General features: G+C 42.0%; 1 protein-coding gene and 1 long non-coding RNA gene across 8 annotated transcripts in view; one reads left to right on the top strand and one right to left on the bottom strand.

Annotated features, from left to right (window-relative positions):
- Nucleotides 1-18,697, top strand: part of ANK3 (ankyrin 3) — a 373,791-nt gene that overhangs the window by 250,804 nt on the left and 104,290 nt on the right. For 4 of the 7 annotated variants that reach the window (XM_045165538.1, XM_044942121.2, XM_044942136.2 and 1 more), the window contains 2 exons: nucleotides 6,798-6,921; nucleotides 11,720-11,822. In XM_045165538.1, coding sequence (XP_045021473.1) covers nucleotides 6,798-6,921; nucleotides 11,720-11,822 — 227 coding nt within the window. Of the gene's footprint in view, nucleotides 1-3,381; nucleotides 5,503-6,797; nucleotides 6,922-11,719; nucleotides 11,823-18,697 lie in introns of those variants that run through there. The other 3 variants (XM_044942142.2, XM_044942143.2, XM_044942122.2) reach the window with 3 other exon arrangements.
- On the bottom strand, nucleotides 13,220-16,617 carry LOC123333422. The gene is made up of 3 exons (XR_006550786.2): nucleotides 16,477-16,617; nucleotides 16,252-16,288; nucleotides 13,220-13,351 (listed from the first exon to the last, which is right to left on the bottom strand). It is a non-coding gene; the product is annotated as an uncharacterized LOC123333422 (long non-coding RNA).

The raw sequence follows: 18,697 nt of genomic DNA, 5'->3' as shown, positions 1-18,697 counted from the left end.
AAGTAATCAACCTCTTTTTAAAAATCACTAGAGCATAGAGACTGTCGTCCTCTTCTTTTTAATCCAGCTTTAAAAAAAAAATCCCATGTAATTTGGAGGTTTGTCTACTATTATTTCATGTGGAGGTATTTTGTACCATTATTTTCAGCTTTTTAATGTTATAAAGTACATTCCTCGGGGAGAGTCTGCATTTCACATCTGAGGGATTAAACACTTCTAAGCAAAGTTTCTGACAATACAATTTGATATAGTTACCTTAAGGAACATTTTTTGTGATTCTAGTCCCCGACCAGATAGGAAAACAACTTTAACCCCTGGAAAAGTAACAAAAGTATTCCTCAGTGACAGTCTTAAGATGGAAAAGATTAGAAGGAACAAAAAGGGGGAAAGAGAGAAGAAAAGAACTCCTAGGGCATGAAAACATTTACATATTAAGCCAAGAACTGTTTCATTTATTTAGCATAAAAAAGTATTAGTGGGCATAATGAAAGATTGCAAGGAAGTTGCGTTAAGTTTATTCCCGCATGTACTGATCCTGGACCAATGAGCTGAATTCTGAAAGGGAATGTGACTGACCACAGTCCTGATAACCATTTAATATATTCTTTTTCCCCTTTGTCCCTGATTATATTTTGTATTATTTCCTGGCAGACTGGGTATATGGATCTTTGAAAGGTGACTGTAGTATAGGAAGCCTCTTCTCTTCACCTTGTCATGAAAGAAGGACTAAGAGGAGGGGTACCTGGGGAATGGAACTGAAATGCCTCTGAGGTAGATTTGGGGTGTTTTGTATTCTCCTTTAAACATTTTCCTGCCTCTGATATTTTATTGTCAAAAATGGATTAACATAAGAACATCAGGGTTCGTAATTTTGAAAGGCATAAAGTCCCTTCTGGGATTCCCAGGTGGCTTAGTGGTAAAGAATCCCCCTGCCAGTGCAGGAGATGCCAGAGACATGGGTTGGAAGATCCCTTGGAGGAGGAAGTAGCAAGCCCCTCCAGTATTCTTGCCTGGGAGATCCCACGGACAGAGGAACACGGCGGGCTACTGTTCAAGGGGTCTCAAAGAGTCAGACACAATTGAGCGCACACACAAAAAGTCCCTTCCAAACAGGCGAGGCTTCCTTGGGTGGCACTTGCCCATGGGCTCTTCTCAAACTTTGTCTGTACTAATCACATACCCCACTGCGGTGCTCACTCTGACTAGGGGTGCATGAGGCAATGTGCGTGTGACCGCTTTGCCTTACTCCTGCAACTTGTCATTTCTCATTTGCCTCTGTTCCCACTACTTATTACCTTAAACTCGGTGGTTTAATTTATTATCATCATTTCTCATGGTTGTGTGAGTTAACGAGGCTCAGCTGGGTTCTTAAGATCTTTCAGGAGTTTGCAGTGAGATAGCAGCTGAGGGTAACTTGGTGGGATGTTCCATGTGGCAGCATCATTCAAGGGTCTGTCACCTTAATTGGGATGGCTGGGACAGCTGAGAACTGACTGGCATCTCTCTCCATAGGGCTACCTTGACTTTCTTTACACCTTTACAAGAGGTGGCCTCTTGATACTCAAATTCCTTGCCTTGGGATTGACTCCTCCCCTTTGGACCAAGCGCTCCAAAGAGACTCAGGCAGAAACTGCAAGGTGTCTCTGAATTCAAAGTTCAGAGTCATGTAAAATCACTTCCCCTGCATTTTACTGTTCAAAAATCAAACCAGCTCAAATGTGAACAAGTGCAGTATACAAGGCATGGATACCAGAAACTTGGTTCACTGCATGGGGTAGAGAGGGCATCTTTAGACACAAGCTACCACACCCTCTTTGCCAGAAAATAGTCAGACTTACCTTCAACACAATGGTTGCGCCATTGCACCAGAAGCTTCTAGGAAACATAAACCCATACAAGTACTTGGTGGTGGTGGCTTAGTCACTAAGTCATGTCCGACTCGTGCGACCCCATGGACTGTAGCCTGCCAGGCTCCTCTTTTCATGGGATTCTCCAGACAAGAATACTGGAGTGGATTGATTTCCTTCTCCAGGGGAACTTCCAAACCCAGGAATCAAACCTGGGTCTTCTGCATTGCAAGCAAATTCTTTACTGACTGAGCTATGAGGGAAGCCCCGCACAAGTACTTAGTAAGCTAAAATTTATGGGGTTTGGTAATGTTTATTTTAACTAAATATATCTGATATTGTATGAGTATTGTTTGTTCATAGAATTGCTTTTGTTGGCTTATATGCATTTGTACCTGTTGGTCAGAAGCTGCTACTGATAAAATATTTTGGCATTAGAGTAGTTAACCAGACACTCAACACAGTTCATCTATTCCTTTCTAACCTTTGGTATAGTCGTGTATTTTACTATACAATAATTATGGAATATTTTGTTTATTAAAATGAGAGTTGTATTAATGTTATTCATCCATTCATTCAATCAACAGGTATTTGTTGAGTACCTGTGATGAACCAGGCTCTGTGTCAGGCAGTGAAAAGTTGGGATACTTGGTGCTATGTTGGGATTTTGCCCTGACTAGTATCAGTCTTAGCATTTTAAATATTAATTATATGAGTTCACGCGTTCATATGTTTGGGCACTAAAGAAAGCAGATGTTACTGAACAATAGTAACAGTTAGTGCTGACTGCACCTTTCTTTGTGCGTTATTTCACTGAATCCCCCCCAAGAGGTCTTAGGACAGAGGCAGCGTTGATATACAAGGTTCAGTAGAGGTTGAAAGTATGACTCAAGAGTGAACAGTATACCTACTACACCAAACTGCATTAAAATAACACCTTTATTTCTAAATTCCGTGCCTTTTAAGAAATATTTTCACCATTCGAAAATGGTGAATGCATAACTACTTAATCACTGTTACTTGATATTCGTAAGACCACTTTAGTCATTGGCCAAACGTACTGACAGCTCCCATCCCCGTCCCAACACTGGGCTTCTATAGGCTTCATACTGAGCATTTCTGAGGCCTAAGAAGGAGATGTAAAAAAGGATAGAAACTTACTGAAATTTTACTGTATCCCAGTCACCAAGCTTGGCATGCCAAAAGAGGTACGAAGCTGCTATGGCATGTAGATGGGGGAAAAAAGCAAAATCATCAAGCTATTTAATAAAAGCAATTATGAATTCCAAAAACATTGACGGAGCACTTACAATATGGCAAGCCCAGGACACCGTGTGTTCTCACTCTCCCACGGGAGAGACCAAGCAGATGTTTTTCCTGACGATACACTCTGATACGGGAAACCCACGTGAGGAACGCTCACGAGGGTGAGTGGAGGGTGAAAAGAGTTCTGCTGCTGCTGCTGCTGCTAAAGTCGCTTCAGTTGTAACCGACTCTGTGCAACCCCATAGATGGCAGCCCAGAATCAAAGACTGGAGAAATTACTCAGGTGAAGAAGGAGGGGTGAAGGTTCCATCAAAGGAAGAAACCCTAGGTAGTGGCTCAAAGTCTAAAGATGTCCAGAAATTCTAGGGACTGAAAGAATTTTGTGTAACGGAAGGGCAGGATGAGTGTGGAGGGGTGGCCAGAGAGAAGTTGGTCAAGAAGTCACGAAGAAGGAAACTTTTCTTGCAGTCCTTGTTAGGAAGCTTGAATGAGTGACCACCATTGAATCAGACTTTGCTGAGTAGTTTGGGGGTGGGGGCTGTTTGTTTGTTTTGTTTTCTGGCCGTACCGTGTGGCATGTGAGATCTGAGTTTCCTCACCAGGGATCGAACCTGTGCCCTCTGCCTTGGAAGCACAGAGTCTTAACCACTTGACCGTCAGGGAAGTCCTAGTAGGTTGGATTTAAAGTGCATCTGTGGCAAACAGGTTAAAGTTCAGACATTTTCTCCATTTTAACCATGACTTCCTCTTCCATTCTTCAGAGTTGGAAATGATTCTTTTTATTATGTTTATATTACTATTGGGGAGGGGGATATTTTTCAATATGTATCAGGCATTATAAATGGCTTCCCTTCTCATTCTGGGTATTTACAATGTTGATTACAGCCGGGAGGATCGAATTCAAACGCCAGGTGTCATATCGTGTGAATATTAGATGAGTCATTATTTATGCATTGATCCAGGAACAGCAAATCTGTTCCCCACCTCATCAGTTCTACAAATTCATGCTTCTGTATATTTAGGTAACCGTGCAAGAGATAGATGCAAAATATGAAAAGGTGCTGCACACCTACTTCCTCCAACACAATGTCGAAACCTTTTTGCCCTTTCTAGCCTGATCGTTCAGCTGTTCTGAGAGAAAGCGATTGAAATTGCCTCTCCCGAGTGCCCAGATGGCAGATGCAGAAGTCCCACTAGTTGTTCCCTCCACTGCCATCAGAAACAGGGTGGAGCAGCTGGGAAGGGAGGCCAGGAGGCCCAGAGAGAGGAGAACAGTGGAACAACACAGTGACAGAGGCTCCTTCTCAGCTGCCTCTAGCCCCTTGCAGCCAAGACCTCCCCAGCCAACCCAAGCTCCCTCCACCTCTTGCCTTCTCCAGGGACTCCTCAGGGAAGGAGGACCAGTCAGTGACTTTGATCCCATCAGGGAGATGAAAGAGTTCCTGCAGGAGATAAAACAGAGCCTCCACTCCTTTCCCCTGCTTGTCTCACTTCTCCTTTCCTCCCACTCTAGAGAGAAACAGCAATGATGAGTGCTTTCTCCAACGCTGCTTGGAGAGCTCTTGCCGCTTCTCAGCCCCACAGTTTCCCAACCTCAACCCGAGGGCAGGCCCTCCCTCCCCCTCTCTCTCTCTCTTTTTTTCCCCTCCTTCCACCTGACAGGGACCATAAATAACCCAGGCCCCTGGTGTTCCCAGCTGAGAACAAAAAGTTATAAAGTTTGCCTGGAGTTCTCTGCCACTCCCTGCCGGGGCCACTTCTTTGTTTTCTTCTCCTGTTTTTCCTCTCTACCTGCTTTGGCCGTTTCTTTCTTCAGGTTGGAGAAGAGTCGCCTCCCCATTAAGTGCAGTGACTCGCTTGCTGGCTCTCCCTAGATTTCAGGCTGTCTCAGCTACCCGATTAGGCACCGGCACTGGTATCAAATTACCGAAAGTCTACACTGGAGCAGTCCTCATATTTACATACAAATAAGTCTGGGGCTCTCATTTATGTCACCATTCGGTTCTGCTAGAGGCTTGCCAGAGGAGTTGTTAATCCAATCAGAAGGAGTTTTAAAAGGATGTCTTCGGAGTGATCAAAAAGGATCTTGATCTCAATGAAATGTGGCCAGATTTGGGGGGATTTTTTTTTTTTTTTTTTCATCTGAAAAACTGAAAGTCTGTTAACACTGATGAATAGGAAAAGATGTGTAATTCTTCAGTTGCCGGCGAGGAGACGAAGACGCTGAGAGGAACTCGGAGGTGGTGGTGAAGACCGTGGATCCAACCCAGGGATTGGTTTTTTGGGGGCTGATCTGGAGGTAGATTCTAAATCACTGTCTCAGGAATTCCTGGAAACATCAGGAAAACATTTGACCAGCCCAGCCTGGTGGAAATGGCTTTAATACAGAGTAAGATCTTTCTTTAAGTTGTACTTAGCGTGTGCTGTTTCTGTTTCCTCCACAGTGAATGTGCAAATAGCCCAGCTGTAAAGTAACTTAAAATAATCTCTTGGTTCTGGGTAGCTGTAGAAAGCTGATCTGTTTAGTTTTTACACTTGCAAAAACGGTAGCTGATGTATTTTTAGACTTGATTGGTAGTTTAAAAGCTGAGTTCTTGTGGTTTCCTGAGTTTAAATGAATGGAAATTATAAACGATGCTGAATGAAGGATTGGAAAATAGAGCCGGAGTGGTGAAATCGCTTACCTTTGAGAAAACAGAAAACATACACGCCTTTGAAATCCTGTTCAGCCAGCCAGGCTTGTATCCAGTAGAACGAGAGTCAAGTCATAAAAAGGAGAAAAGAGTTTGCCTATTTGTGGAAGGAACTTTTCCACAGTCCATTGCTACATTTTGTAAAGGATGGGAAATGTCCCAGAGGGCAAAAGGCATCTGGAAAACCTGCCCGGTCACTTCTGGAATGTGTTTTTTTTTTTTTTTTTTTTTTTCCGCGTGAGATCATGTTATGCCTGTGTAGCTAGCAAAAGTATTCTATGAACTTACTCTGTATAGATGGTTCGAGAACAATTTATTTATTTCCAGCTGTTGAAGCCCCGATTTGATCTCTGTTGAGAGTAGAGCCACTTTCTGAGCAGGGTTCAAGCACCTGGGCAGCTGTACTGAGCTGTTCATTTGATGGATTTCGAAACAGTTCAATATGGATGTGTTTCAAGGTTCCCCAGTTGAGCAGTTCTAATTCAAATTAAATCACTTGCCAGTTATTTACATAACCCCAAACTGAAATCGTGGTTGTGAGAAAACCATTTAAAATAAAGTTGGTTCTCTTCCCACATAAAATTTCCAGAACAGGGATGAAGAGGTGCCTCTTATTTTGCAATCCAGGTCCATTCAAACAAACTGCCCTCATCATGGTCAGGCCAGGGAAACTCGAACTGACACAAGAGATGAACCTTTCTAGTCGGCTAGGGCTTGAGGCGGGGACAAGGAGATATGGAAATGTTTAAAAATTGGTACCTAGTGCCAGGAGCTCTTTCTGCTGCTTAAATTCACTCTTGAAATGATGAACTAACCTCTACCTATACTTTGTCTTTCTAAAGGGCAGTTACAAATATTATCCAGGGGATGGGGGGAAATAAACATGAGAAAATGGATGATTAGCTAATGACTGGAGGAGCAGTTTTCTCCCCAAACAGACACATTTTCAGAAAGGAAGCTTCTGATTCGGGCTTGCTTTGTACATCCGCAGGTGAAGATGCAATGACAGGCGACACGGACAAGTATCTTGGGCCACAAGACCTTAAGGAACTGGGCGATGATTCTCTGCCTGCAGAGGGCTACATGGGCTTTAGTCTGGGGGCCCGTTCTGCCAGGTATTTCCCTGTTGCTCTTTACTCACAGTTAATTTAAAACAACCATGATGTCATAAACTGAAACCATTTTCATTTTTCACATTATCCCCAAAAGTGCCCTCGGGGTAAGGATGTGAATTTGGTGAAACGCACACATGCTCTGCTGTTTTCTTTTGTGGTTTTCAGTCTTTAATTTTATGTGAGTGAACGTGGTAATTGTTTGTTCTGTTTTTCCCTACCTGGCAGTCATGCTTCAAGCATAATGTAGCAAAGGAGTGCGCTGACAGAGTGAGGAAAACCAATCTGGGTCACATGTTTTAAAAATAAGTTTTGTTCCATAGTGAAAGAAAAATCCCATTTTCCCATAAGTAAGAAATATTTGTGTTGATTGTGCACTATACTCTTTTCATGACTGAAAGAACAATTTACGATTGTGACTTTTTTTTAAAAAGAGTGGATTCTTGGGAAAAAATACGTATCGCTTATTGGAATTGTCTAGCAACTGTTTGAGCATCTCTTCGAAAGCTCCGCCATTTGTTTACAAGGGACATGTTAAAGGTGAAACGGTGACTTAATCAAAAGTCAGAGGCAGGAATGGTGGCAAATTCAGTGCTGAAAACTGAAGCATAAAGCTTTTGTACATGGAAAACCTTGGCTCCAGCCTGACCTGGTTGAAAGGAACAGGACCTTGTCCAGAATTTGGAGACTTCTTTTCCCTGGTTGGATTAACAGCATGTGTGCTGACAGTCAAGTTATTTTTAAGCTAATAATTAAACCTTCTGAGTTAGAGCCCTGGGGACATTTTCCTATCGTTTAAAAATTTGTTGTAAAAAGTTTCATTGTCTGATAGTAAATGCACTTCCCACAAAGTAAACCTGGGAGTTTATTCTCAGTGTCGTTGATATGGATAGTTTAGACTCAGAATTGATTTTTCTTTGAGTCAGTCTTTTTTTTTTTTTTTTTTTAATGGAATTTGAAACCTCATGTAACTTAATCAACTTTTGACTTTATATATATATTTATAGAAGGCCTTAAAAGCTTATTGCAGCAGGTGTCATTAATGACAAGAGGAAAATGAGTTTCTAGAAACATGTCATATTTCAGTTAATCACAGATAACAACAAGTTATAGCTGAAAATATGCAGAATCTTAAAGGACCTTAAGGAAAACTTCTGTTTAGAGACTTAATAGCTTTAGTAATCCAATAACTAGCTGATTCGCTTCCTCAGATAATACATAGAAGCTACATTTCATAACTCAGTCATTTGCCGGTAGGGGATTGTAGCAGCTGACCTCCAGTGAGAGATGAAACCAGAATATTGTCTCTTATAAACTTTCCGCAAGACAGTTGTGAGGCTTTCATACTTCTAGTTTGGATTGCATCATTCCTCTTTGTTGCTATTATATGTAACTCATTTTTTGACATTGGCAACTGATGTTATGCTCAGAGGCAAATTTAAAAAATCTCTAAAGCTGATGTGTTTTTTAAAGTACTGTTAAGAGTATTACCAAGTCTAATATTCTGAGTGTAACATTTAAAAAGGAATACATTAAATGTGTAACTCATCCAACCATAACATTTTTTTTTCTTTTTTCCTGTCTGATTTTTTTTTTTTTTTTTTTTGCTTTCTACTTCTCCTGTTTTTTCTAAAAATACTTAAAAATAGTCCCAAGATCAGGTAAGAAGATATGACGCTTTGATGGTGTTTCTCCGCCTTTCCCAGCTCATTTTCTCGTCTTTGTTTTCTCGGCATTGTGCTGTGCTGTGCTGTGCTCCCATGTGCTGCTTTTTTTATTTCTCTGCTCAGCTTTAGAAAATCAGTTTTGTGATTTGAGAAAATAAGCAAGTAGCTAAATGTGTAATAAATAATGTTACTTATGCAAAGTTGGCTGAATACATGAGGAATTTATTTCCCTTAGCATAGAAGTTGTGTAGTGCATGAAGTAACTGGAGAGATTGCCCTGGGTTTACAGGCAGAGTCTTGACTGGAAGGACTGTTTGTTTGCTGAGTGCTGTTATCTTTGAAGTGTGCTAGGTACATTAAGATAACCTCAGAATTCTGAGGCATGTGTTTTTCTAACACTTCCTCTGCTTAACACTTAGGGTATACCCATGGCTAAAAATAATATCGTTGACCTCAGTGAAAAACAGTATAATGCTTTCCAGACCCCCATGCAAATAATCTCTCATTTAAGTAGCTGAAAGCACTTCGATGTGTTAAGGATTCACGTTGAAGCTTGATGCCTTTAATGGGCTCTCCATCTGCCTAATGTAAGTTGGTCAGGAGTAGGAATTATGTCAAATGAAGACATCTTTACATGTTTCCACTGATGGCTCCCAATTCTAGGCTCTGTTCTTTCATTCACACTCCTACAGTAGTTGAAAGAAAGATTATTATTTTTTTAATCAATACATCTTAGATATGTTTAAGGACTAAACTTAAAATTAATATGTAAACATTAAAAAAACTTTTAAGTATTTGTTCACATGTACAATAAAACCATCTCATGTACCACCAATATTATTATCTACCATGGGAACCATAATTTAGAGAAATTAATATCTGTATTGATCCGTGCAGATTGAGTACATGTCCATCACTCTGTTGGAAAAGAACGTTCTGTTGGATAGTGTTGAGTTAGAAAGTAGAAAGACAATTCCTGCTTTTAGGAAGCTTATATTGCATCTGAGAGAAGAGATGGGGCTAGAAACAGGAATAACAACAACAAAAGTTTGCAATAAAAACAGGGGGAAAAAAAGGGATGGGTCATGATTGGGCACTGGAGGCCCGACTATGTAAGAGGTCAGAGACACGTGGCTTACTAAGTAAGCTCTATGCAAGGATAATGCTCCCTTTCTTTTTTTCCTTTTATATCCAATTTCTAATATTGTGTCCTGCCCATAATAGTCACTTAGTAAGTATCTGCTCAAAACACTTAATAATGACTCTGTAGAATGATGTCTGTCTTAGAGAAAGTAAGGCTCTCATCCTAGGAGCACATACCGTGCCATTTGTGTAGACACTTGGAATAAAGCCTATCATTCAGGAGCCTCTGTATCTTGATATAACGATATCCGCTTTGGGATAGTCTGTAGTGCATCCAAAATATATCCATATATGCCTTCAGTATTCTGTGCTTGCACAATATTTTGTGCAAGCACAGAATCATTTCTTAGGTATGTCTCCTTTGCTCTTTTCTCTGACAAGCACAGACAAAGCAGGGCTGAGGCCAAAGTCTGACCAATGTTGCCGGTAAAGATTCAAGCAGCCATGTTTGGATTCAGACACTTTTCTACTCCCTAGGCAGGGCCAACTTGCCGTGGTCCTTGTCCTCCACACCAGGAAAGATGACACCGAAACCAAAGGGGCTGTATGTCTACCACGTTAGCTGTGAGCTTCCCCATTGCTGAGGAGCCCATTCCAGAAGGCCGGCTCAGCAGTCTTGTATTCTGCAGCTGTCTTCCAAGGACAATGAGACAGGAAGCCTCAGACCGCTTTCAAAACAGGAGTCAATGAGAAGCCACCTCTTGACCACCTAGCTGGTAGGGAGGCAAGGGGCCTTGAGGCAGCTTCTCACAAGACTCCATGCTCTGTGTTCCTGAAGGATCACCAGGGTTCTGTCAGTGCTTATATGAGCTGCCACCCCAGTCTGCCTGGATATTATGTAGATATATATAGATACGTGGATATATGTAGAGTTACTAGGATCCCTTACTCTATTGATTTCTTTTTTTTTTTTAATCAAAATATAACTGACAAATAAACCTTGTATTAATTTCAGGCACATAACATAGTGGTTCCACATTTGTATATATTGCAAAACAAGCACCGTAACAGGTCTAGTTAACACCCATCACCACACATAGTTACACTTTTTCTTTTTAGGCTGACAGATTTTAAGGTCTCACTTAGCAACTTTCAAATATGTGAAACAGTATTATAAACTATAGTCAGCATGCCGTACATTAAGTCCTCAGGTCTTATTCATTTTATAACTGGAAGTTTATACCTTTGGACCACCTTCACCCATTTTGCCCATCCACCAAGCCTTCTTGGTATGAGTTTAGAGGTCAAGGTGGTGAGTGGCACTTTAGGACATCAGGGGTCCTGCACTCTGGGAAGTTCAGAGACTGCATAGAATATTGAGAAAGACTAAGAAGGAGAAGAGCAGAAGAAGCAAAGCTAAAAAGAGTTCAGTAAGAAAAGGCAAGATAATCGTGTATGGAATTTGAATTTTTCACAGCCAGAAAGATGGCAAAAAAGATCATGTCGGGATAACACTTCTTGTTTCTTCATGTTTTCCATGGGAAGCAATTGCAAACCAGAGCTCTTAGGAGGTTAAACCTGCATCTAGTTCCCAAATTTTTATTAACAGATGCATTTATAGCAACATAATTCCATTAAATAGTGTGAGACAGACAAATATGGACCAGAAAAAGAGGAGACTCTCAAAGAAGATTTTAACAAAGAAAAAAATCTCTCCAGCTATCAAATTACCTAGAGTCATCTGGTTCTTCTGAATGGTCATGTTGGTTCAACTCGCATATAGAAACATCCAAAGTCTTCCTATATTTCATCTTCTCACAGACTGAATACCAGACAGCCTAATTTTAAACAAAACCTGATCATGAGGTTATCTAAGCTTAAGAAATTTCCTCAAGTATAAGGAAGTTCATTTTCGACCATGTCTTTTCAAGGGCGATTTTGGTTGATATTTTGAGCCATCTTGCCTGTTCCGAAAGTTGCATGCATTAATGTTCTTTTACCCATCTCATCATCATCTCCCCCTCTTGAATGGTTAACTGTAACCACAACAGCCTCCGCTCCTTCAGCTCGGATAGGTCTTACACCTTGAACCGAAGCTCCTACGCCCGGGACAGCATGATGATTGAGGAGCTACTGGTGCCATCCAAAGAGCAGGTATGTGTTCTTTCTCAAACCTTCTTTCGTTGTTAAGCTTTTGTTTTTTTATGATTGAATCACTCTCTTTGTCGCATGACAGAAACTCTATTTCTGCAAGTTTGATTTTGCCTTTGTAAGTCTTCCTATCTGCCAATTAAAGAAACAGTCAGGGATTTCCCTGGCGGTCCAGTGGTTGAGACTCCACACTTCCACTGCAGGGGGCACAGGTTCAATCCCTGGTTCGGGAACCAGGATTACACATGCCACAGTGTGTGGCCAAAAAAAAGAAAGAAAAAAAAAAATCAGTTGTACCATAAATCGAAATATCCCTCTCTTCTGCAGATCAGTCTCTCAGATCCCACAGAGAGGAGTTTAAAGAAGTCCTAGGAAAGGCATGTATACCTATCTCATTTCTTAGTCAAGTCTTTCAGTTTTTTTAAAAAAGGAGAGTTAATAATAGTGAAAGTGAAGTTGCTCAGTCGTGTCTGACTCTTTGCAACCCCATGGACTGTAGCCTACCAGGCTCTTCTGTCCATGGAATTTTCCAGGCAATAGAACTGGAGTGGATTGCCATTTCCTTCTCCAGGGGATCTTCCCAACCCAGGGATTGAACCTGGGTCTCCTGCATTGTAGACAGACGCTTTACCGTCTGAGCCAATGATAACTGGTAGCTAAAGTTGCTGACATTATCCACACGAATGCTTGATTCTGCTCTACAGTGTATGGGTGTTGGATTTGCTGAAATTGTTTTTAGCAAGTCATAGATTAGATTGGTCATGTTTTTGGCCCATTAGCTCCAAAGCTGCCTGGGATGGGCTTTCTCAAGATGTGCTAGTATTTTGCTTTCTGCTAGAATCTTTGTTTGGTTAATCTGGTATTTATGCAATGTCTTCTTTCCAATAGCTGTGGCTCAATAGATACTGGTTTATTGTAGGAAGTCCTAGGAACAGAATCTTGCTGCCTATGGGCTCAGGATGGATCATTAGTCTGGATACACATAATACCTGGTTTTAAATGTGCAGTCAGGAGCTGGTAATGGATGAAACTGTTAGGACCATAAAACTAAGTTTGAAGGTGGCCTATAATAGTTAAACAATGACATGGTGAAATTATGCTGGACTTACTGATTCACTACATAATAAAGGTAAATTGGGACAGATGAATAAGTAATAGACATTTATCATCACCAAGTTAGGTAGCCACACATTGGCAGGGGGTGGTCCCACCTGTCTGGATATGCTGACTTCCAGAAACACAGATGTACATGGTACTTCACAAGGACCACAGTACGTATTTTTTTTAAAGCTTTTTTTTAAAGTTCTTTCTTTCTTTTTGGTTGTGCTGGGTCATCGTTGATGTGTGGGCTTCGCTCTGGTTGCAGTGAGTGGGGGCTAATCTCGAGTTGCCATGCACAGGCTTCTCATTGCGGTGACTCCTCTTGTTGAGGACCATAGGCTCCAGGATGCGTGGGCTTCAGTAGTTGTGGTTCTTAGCTGCTCACAGCATGCTCCGGGATCTTCCTGGCTCAAGGATCAAACTCGTGTCTCCTGCATTGGCAGGCAGAATCCTTTACCACTAAGCCACCAGGGAAGCCCCCACAGTACATATTTTAACACTTTTATACTCTCTAGAACATTCTTATCAAGCAGGCCTTACAAATATGACTACAATGGCTATTCAGTGTTCGGTCAAACAAAACACCGTTTGTAGAATGATTATAGGTGCATGCCATAATTTAAGTGGGTGTTAGCACCAAAGAAGGCACTTATCTCAAATAATGAAGCTAAGCTCTTAGGTGTAAAGTGTAGCCTAGGCTATGGTTTTCTGAAGAACTTTATGCTTGGTTGGCTGTGGTCATTCTCCTAGTTGGGTGATTCTGATCTCTTTATGTTCCCAATTGAAATGAAATATTAGTGGATATATTGATAACACTTCTGAGTATAGAAATAGCTGAAATTCTCTACACTCTAAGAGAACCCCACAGAACTTACAAAGTTTCAAGTGAAAGGAGAGTCCTTGAACACTTTGCTGTTATATAACAAATGCGCCTAGTTCTATCATGGAATAGCAGATCCTCCACTGAACCTAATTATGGTTTATATTTCTGAATGTATACTTATCTAGGGGCAAGGGCCTGAAATGGAGGCCACCACCACCATCATCACCATGAGTTCACCACCATCACCTCCACCACCCCCACAACCCCATCCCCACCACCATCCCCTCCACCCCATGACCCCATCCCCACCACCATCCCCTCCACCCCCATGACCCCATCCCCACCACCATCACCTCCTCCACCCGCATGACCCCATCCCCACCACCATCCCCTCCACCACCCCCACAACCCCATCCCCACCACCATCCCCTCCACCCCATGACCCCATCCCCACCACCATCACCTCCGCCCCCATGACCCCATCCCCACCACCATCACCTCCACCACCCCCATGACCCCATCCCCACCACCATCCCCTCCACCACCCCCATGACCCCATCCCCACCACCATCCCCTCCACCCCCATGACCCCATCCCCACCACCATCACCTCCACCACCCCCATGACCCCATCCCCACCACCATCACCTCCGCCCCCATGACCCCATCCTCACCACCATCCCCTCCACCACCCCCATGACCCCATCCCCACCACCATCACCTCCACCCCCATGACCCCATCCCCACCACCATCACCTCCGCCCCCATGACCCCATCCCCACCACCATCACCTCCGCCCCCATGACCCCATCCCCACCACCATCACCTCCACCCCCATGACCACCCCTTTTACCACCGTAGTTATCAGTCTCTCAGTTTCTGCCTGTAAGCCTTAAGGAAAATGCAAATGTTTGCAATGCTACAAGCCTACAAACAGGCTTCTGAGGGTTCTCACACCACTACCTGCTAACTACTACCAAGATCTACTTAATCAGGCAGAAGGGTGGGGCAGCATTTACTCAGAATGAAGGATTTGTGAAAAAGAGATGAAGGCTAGAGAAACTTTTGAGGTGAAGCTGGTGTTCTTTTGTAAAGTTTGTTGCTGCCCCAGTTTCAACAACACCTCTGTGGACATGACAAACCCCACTGTAGACCAGTCAGAAGAAAGGGGAGCTTAGGATACCTTCACATTTTTTACTAATAATGATTAAGTTGCTAACTACAGAAGCAGATGGTTGCTTTCTTCATTGGCGACAGAGAATCTGTGGTCTGACAGACATTTCTCATGGAACTAGCATGTTTAATAAACACATCACATGACTCCAGGATAAATTTACTGGAGCCTTGGAAAAAAGATATGAATGGCATAAAGACATTTTAGGGACAGTTGGTGGCATTTGAAAACACACTGGCTATGCTATTAGGAAATTAGTGTTCATTTTCCTAGCAGTGATAATAGTATTGAAGCTATACAGGGGAATATCTCTCTTCCAGGGGTAGGCATGTTGAAATTTTAAATAATAAAGTGATCTTTAAGTCCGCTATTGATTTTCAAATGGTTCAGCCAAAAGTGTATATGCATGGAGAGAGAGAAGAAAATCAAATATGACAGAATGCTCACTGTTGAATCTAGGTTGAGTGCCTATAAGTATTACTTATACAGCTTTTTCAACTTTTTTATTTGTATAAAATAAGAATTTGGAGGAAAGGGGAGGACAAATTCTGAAAGAGGTATAGCAACTTATTTAGTCCCTAATGTCTCATTTATTACAGAAGAGAAAAAAAAGACTAATTCCTCAAAAGACAGGCTTTATTTCAGAGGAAAGAGGCTAGTTACACTGGGCACGACTCATGAGGAGCATTTACTTCAGAAGTGCATTTAAGTACTTTGTTAGAATTAAGTGACAAAAAATATTAGTTTATGTCTATCATGTCTCAAAATCTGCATGTGTAAAATTTTAAAATGGAGTAATCTCCACTGTGTTGATTTTGTCTGAAAGCATGCAAGAAATCTTAAATATTTATAACTCCTAAAGCAGTGATATATGATTTAGTGTCAGATTTAAAACTGCCCTATCATTGCCCAGTTAAAATTGCTTTGACAAGTAAAGGTGAAAAACGAATAAAAATTAACTCACCATGAATTTCTTTTTTTTTTTTTTTTTTTTTGCAACGGTAGAGCTCACCCATACGAGCACAGCTACCTCTTTATTATCTGGCTGTTGATTAATCAGTTTGCACATTAACCACAGTTAAAGTGGAGTTGAGACCCAGGATGGTTAGCACAGGCCTGCCACCCCAGGTTCCTGAGAACCTGTGCAGATTTGAGAGCAGGTGTGGAGGCCAGCGCTGAGGAGCAAAGTTGGGAGAAGGAAGCCATCCCCCTGCCCTGCTGGGTCTTAGTCATGATGAGTCCATAAACCACTTAATCCCCCTATGGGTATCGAGAGTAGACTCTTTTGTACTGTAATACTGGGTTATCCAGGAACTCTACATTTCTTTACCTTACCTTCACTTTGCAATCAAGAGTCACATGAAGTGGTGGCCTAAATGGGAAGGAAATCCAAAAAAGAAGGGATTAGGTAAAGCCATAGCTGATTCATTTTGCTATCAGCAGAAACTAACACAACACTGTAAAGCAACTATGCTCTAATAAAAATTAATTTAAAAAGAACAAGTAAAAGAAATTCAGAAAGATGAAGAAACTGGGGTACAAGCAGCTGAAGCAACTCACCCCAGGAGACATAGCTGATAAATGGCAGAGTCAGTAGCCATAGGGCCCCATGGTGCCTTCTCTTTGCCTTCTTTATTTAAAGGAAGTTTTATTGAAGTCTAGTTGATGTACAGTGTTGCTTTAATTTCTTCTATACAGCAGAGTGATTCAAATATACATATATATTTAACACTACTCCACTCTCAGTCTCCACTGCTCCATGTGGGAAAGGAGTCAGCTAAGACCATTATACTCTGCCCTCCAGGATCTCAGACTTGTTAGTATTAACATGGGTGTGGTGTCATCCTCTGCATTCGCTTTTTTTTTGGCATGAAAGATTATATTTAGACACATGTTCTTTATTACGCTTGTTTCTAATTCTAGTAATAAGTTCTTATTGAATGTACTTTAAAAGGAACTGACAACATTTCCAGTTTACATTCAGCAACAAGTTATGAAAATTATGGAGAAAATGATTATACTAAAAATTAGGGCATAGAAGGCATCATTAAAAGGAATGGAAATAGTTGACCTTGACATAGATATGAAGTAGAAAGTAATAGTGGTCTAAAAATATTGTGAAGGCTACCCAGTTAATTACACTTCCTTTGAATGACCCTAAAAGTTGTCACGATGTGTACTGTAGGCAGAAACATTCAAATCAGTATGATTTCTGGTAGTTATTCAAAGATGGAATAAGAGCAGAAAGCACTTAGAATCCCCAGCCCACTCTCTTTAGACACAGTGCCAGCATCTGATGCTCCTACGCCTGTACCTTAACCCATGCGTGCGGGGTGCTGGCACTTCAGTTGCATTCGACTCTTTACGATCCTATCGACTGCCAGGCTCCTCTGTCCATGGAATTCTCCAGGCAAGAATACTGTAGTGGGTGGCCATGCCCTCCTGCAGGGTATCTTCCTGATCCAGGGATCAAACCCGCGTCTCTTATGTCTCCCACGTTGGCAGACGGGTTCTTTACCACGGGCACCACCTGGTGTCATTTAGAAGGGGCTGAGTTCCTCCCTCTCCTCTCCTCCAAGGATGGGCCTCGATTCTGGCTATTTAGAGGATACTAAATAGCCAGAAATATAAATAAATAGGGGTGAAATATAAAATCTCAGCCAGTCTAATGAGAGTTTGTGCAGCCTTTGGGGTTGCTAAACTGAAAGGTGGTATAAACCCAAAGAGGGCTAGAGATGGAGCATGAAGGTGAACGATTCCTACCATCTTTTGGGCAGTAGCTAGATCCAGTCATGCCTGATGTTGCACCACCCAGACTTTCCCATTATATAAACCAGTACATTAATCTCAATCTGCCCCCACCCACTGAGGTTTTAAGCCAGTTTAATTCGGGTTTCTGTCCTCACTAATATGCTGAGTATTCAGTTCAGTTCAGTCGCTCAGTCGTGTCCGACTCTTTGTGACCCCATTGCAGCATGCCAGGCTTCCCTGTCCATCACCAACTCTCAGAGCTTGCTCAAACTCATGTCCATAGAGTTGGTGATGCCATCCATCCATCTCATCCTCTGCCATCCCCTTCTCCTCTTGCCTTCAATCTTTCCCAGCATCGGGGTCTTTTCCAATGAGTCAGTTCTTTGCATCAGGTGACCAAAGTATTGGAGTTTCAGCTTCAGCATCACTTCTTCCAATGAATATTCAGGACTGATTTCCTTTAGGATGGACTGGTTGGATCTCCTTGCTGTCCAAGGGACTCTCAGGGGTCTTCTCCAACACCACAGTGCAAAAGCATCAATTCTTTGGCGCTCAGCTTTCTTTGCAGTCCAATTCTCACATCCATACATGACTACAAGAAAAACCATAGCTTTGACTAGACGGACCTTTGTTGGCAAAGTAATGTCTCTGCTTTTTAATATGCTGTCTAGGTTAGTCATAGCTTTTCTTTCAAGGAGCAAGCCTCTTTTAATTTCATGGCTGCAGTTACCATCTGCAGTGATTTTGGAGCCCAAGAAAATAAAGTCTCTCCCTGTTTCCATTGTTTCCCCATCTATTTGCCACGAAGTGATGAGACTAGATGCCATGATCTTAGTTTTCTGAATGTTGAGTTTTAAGCCAACTTTTTCACGCTCCTCTTTCACTTTCATCAAGAGGCTCTTTAGTTCCTCTTCACTTTCTGCCATAAGGGTGGTGTCATCTGCACATCTGAGGTTATTGATATTTCTCCTGGCAATCTTGATTCCAGCTTGTGCTTCCTCCAGCCCGGCATTTCGCATGATGTACTCTG

The sequence above is a fragment of the Bubalus bubalis genome, chromosome 4, assembly GCF_019923935.1.
Source record: "Bubalus bubalis isolate 160015118507 breed Murrah chromosome 4, NDDB_SH_1, whole genome shotgun sequence".
In the NCBI taxonomy this organism is placed as follows: domain Eukaryota; kingdom Metazoa; phylum Chordata; class Mammalia; order Artiodactyla; family Bovidae; genus Bubalus; species Bubalus bubalis.
The sequence above is the reverse complement of the archived record's forward strand: the minus strand, read 5'-3'. Positions and strand labels throughout refer to the sequence as shown.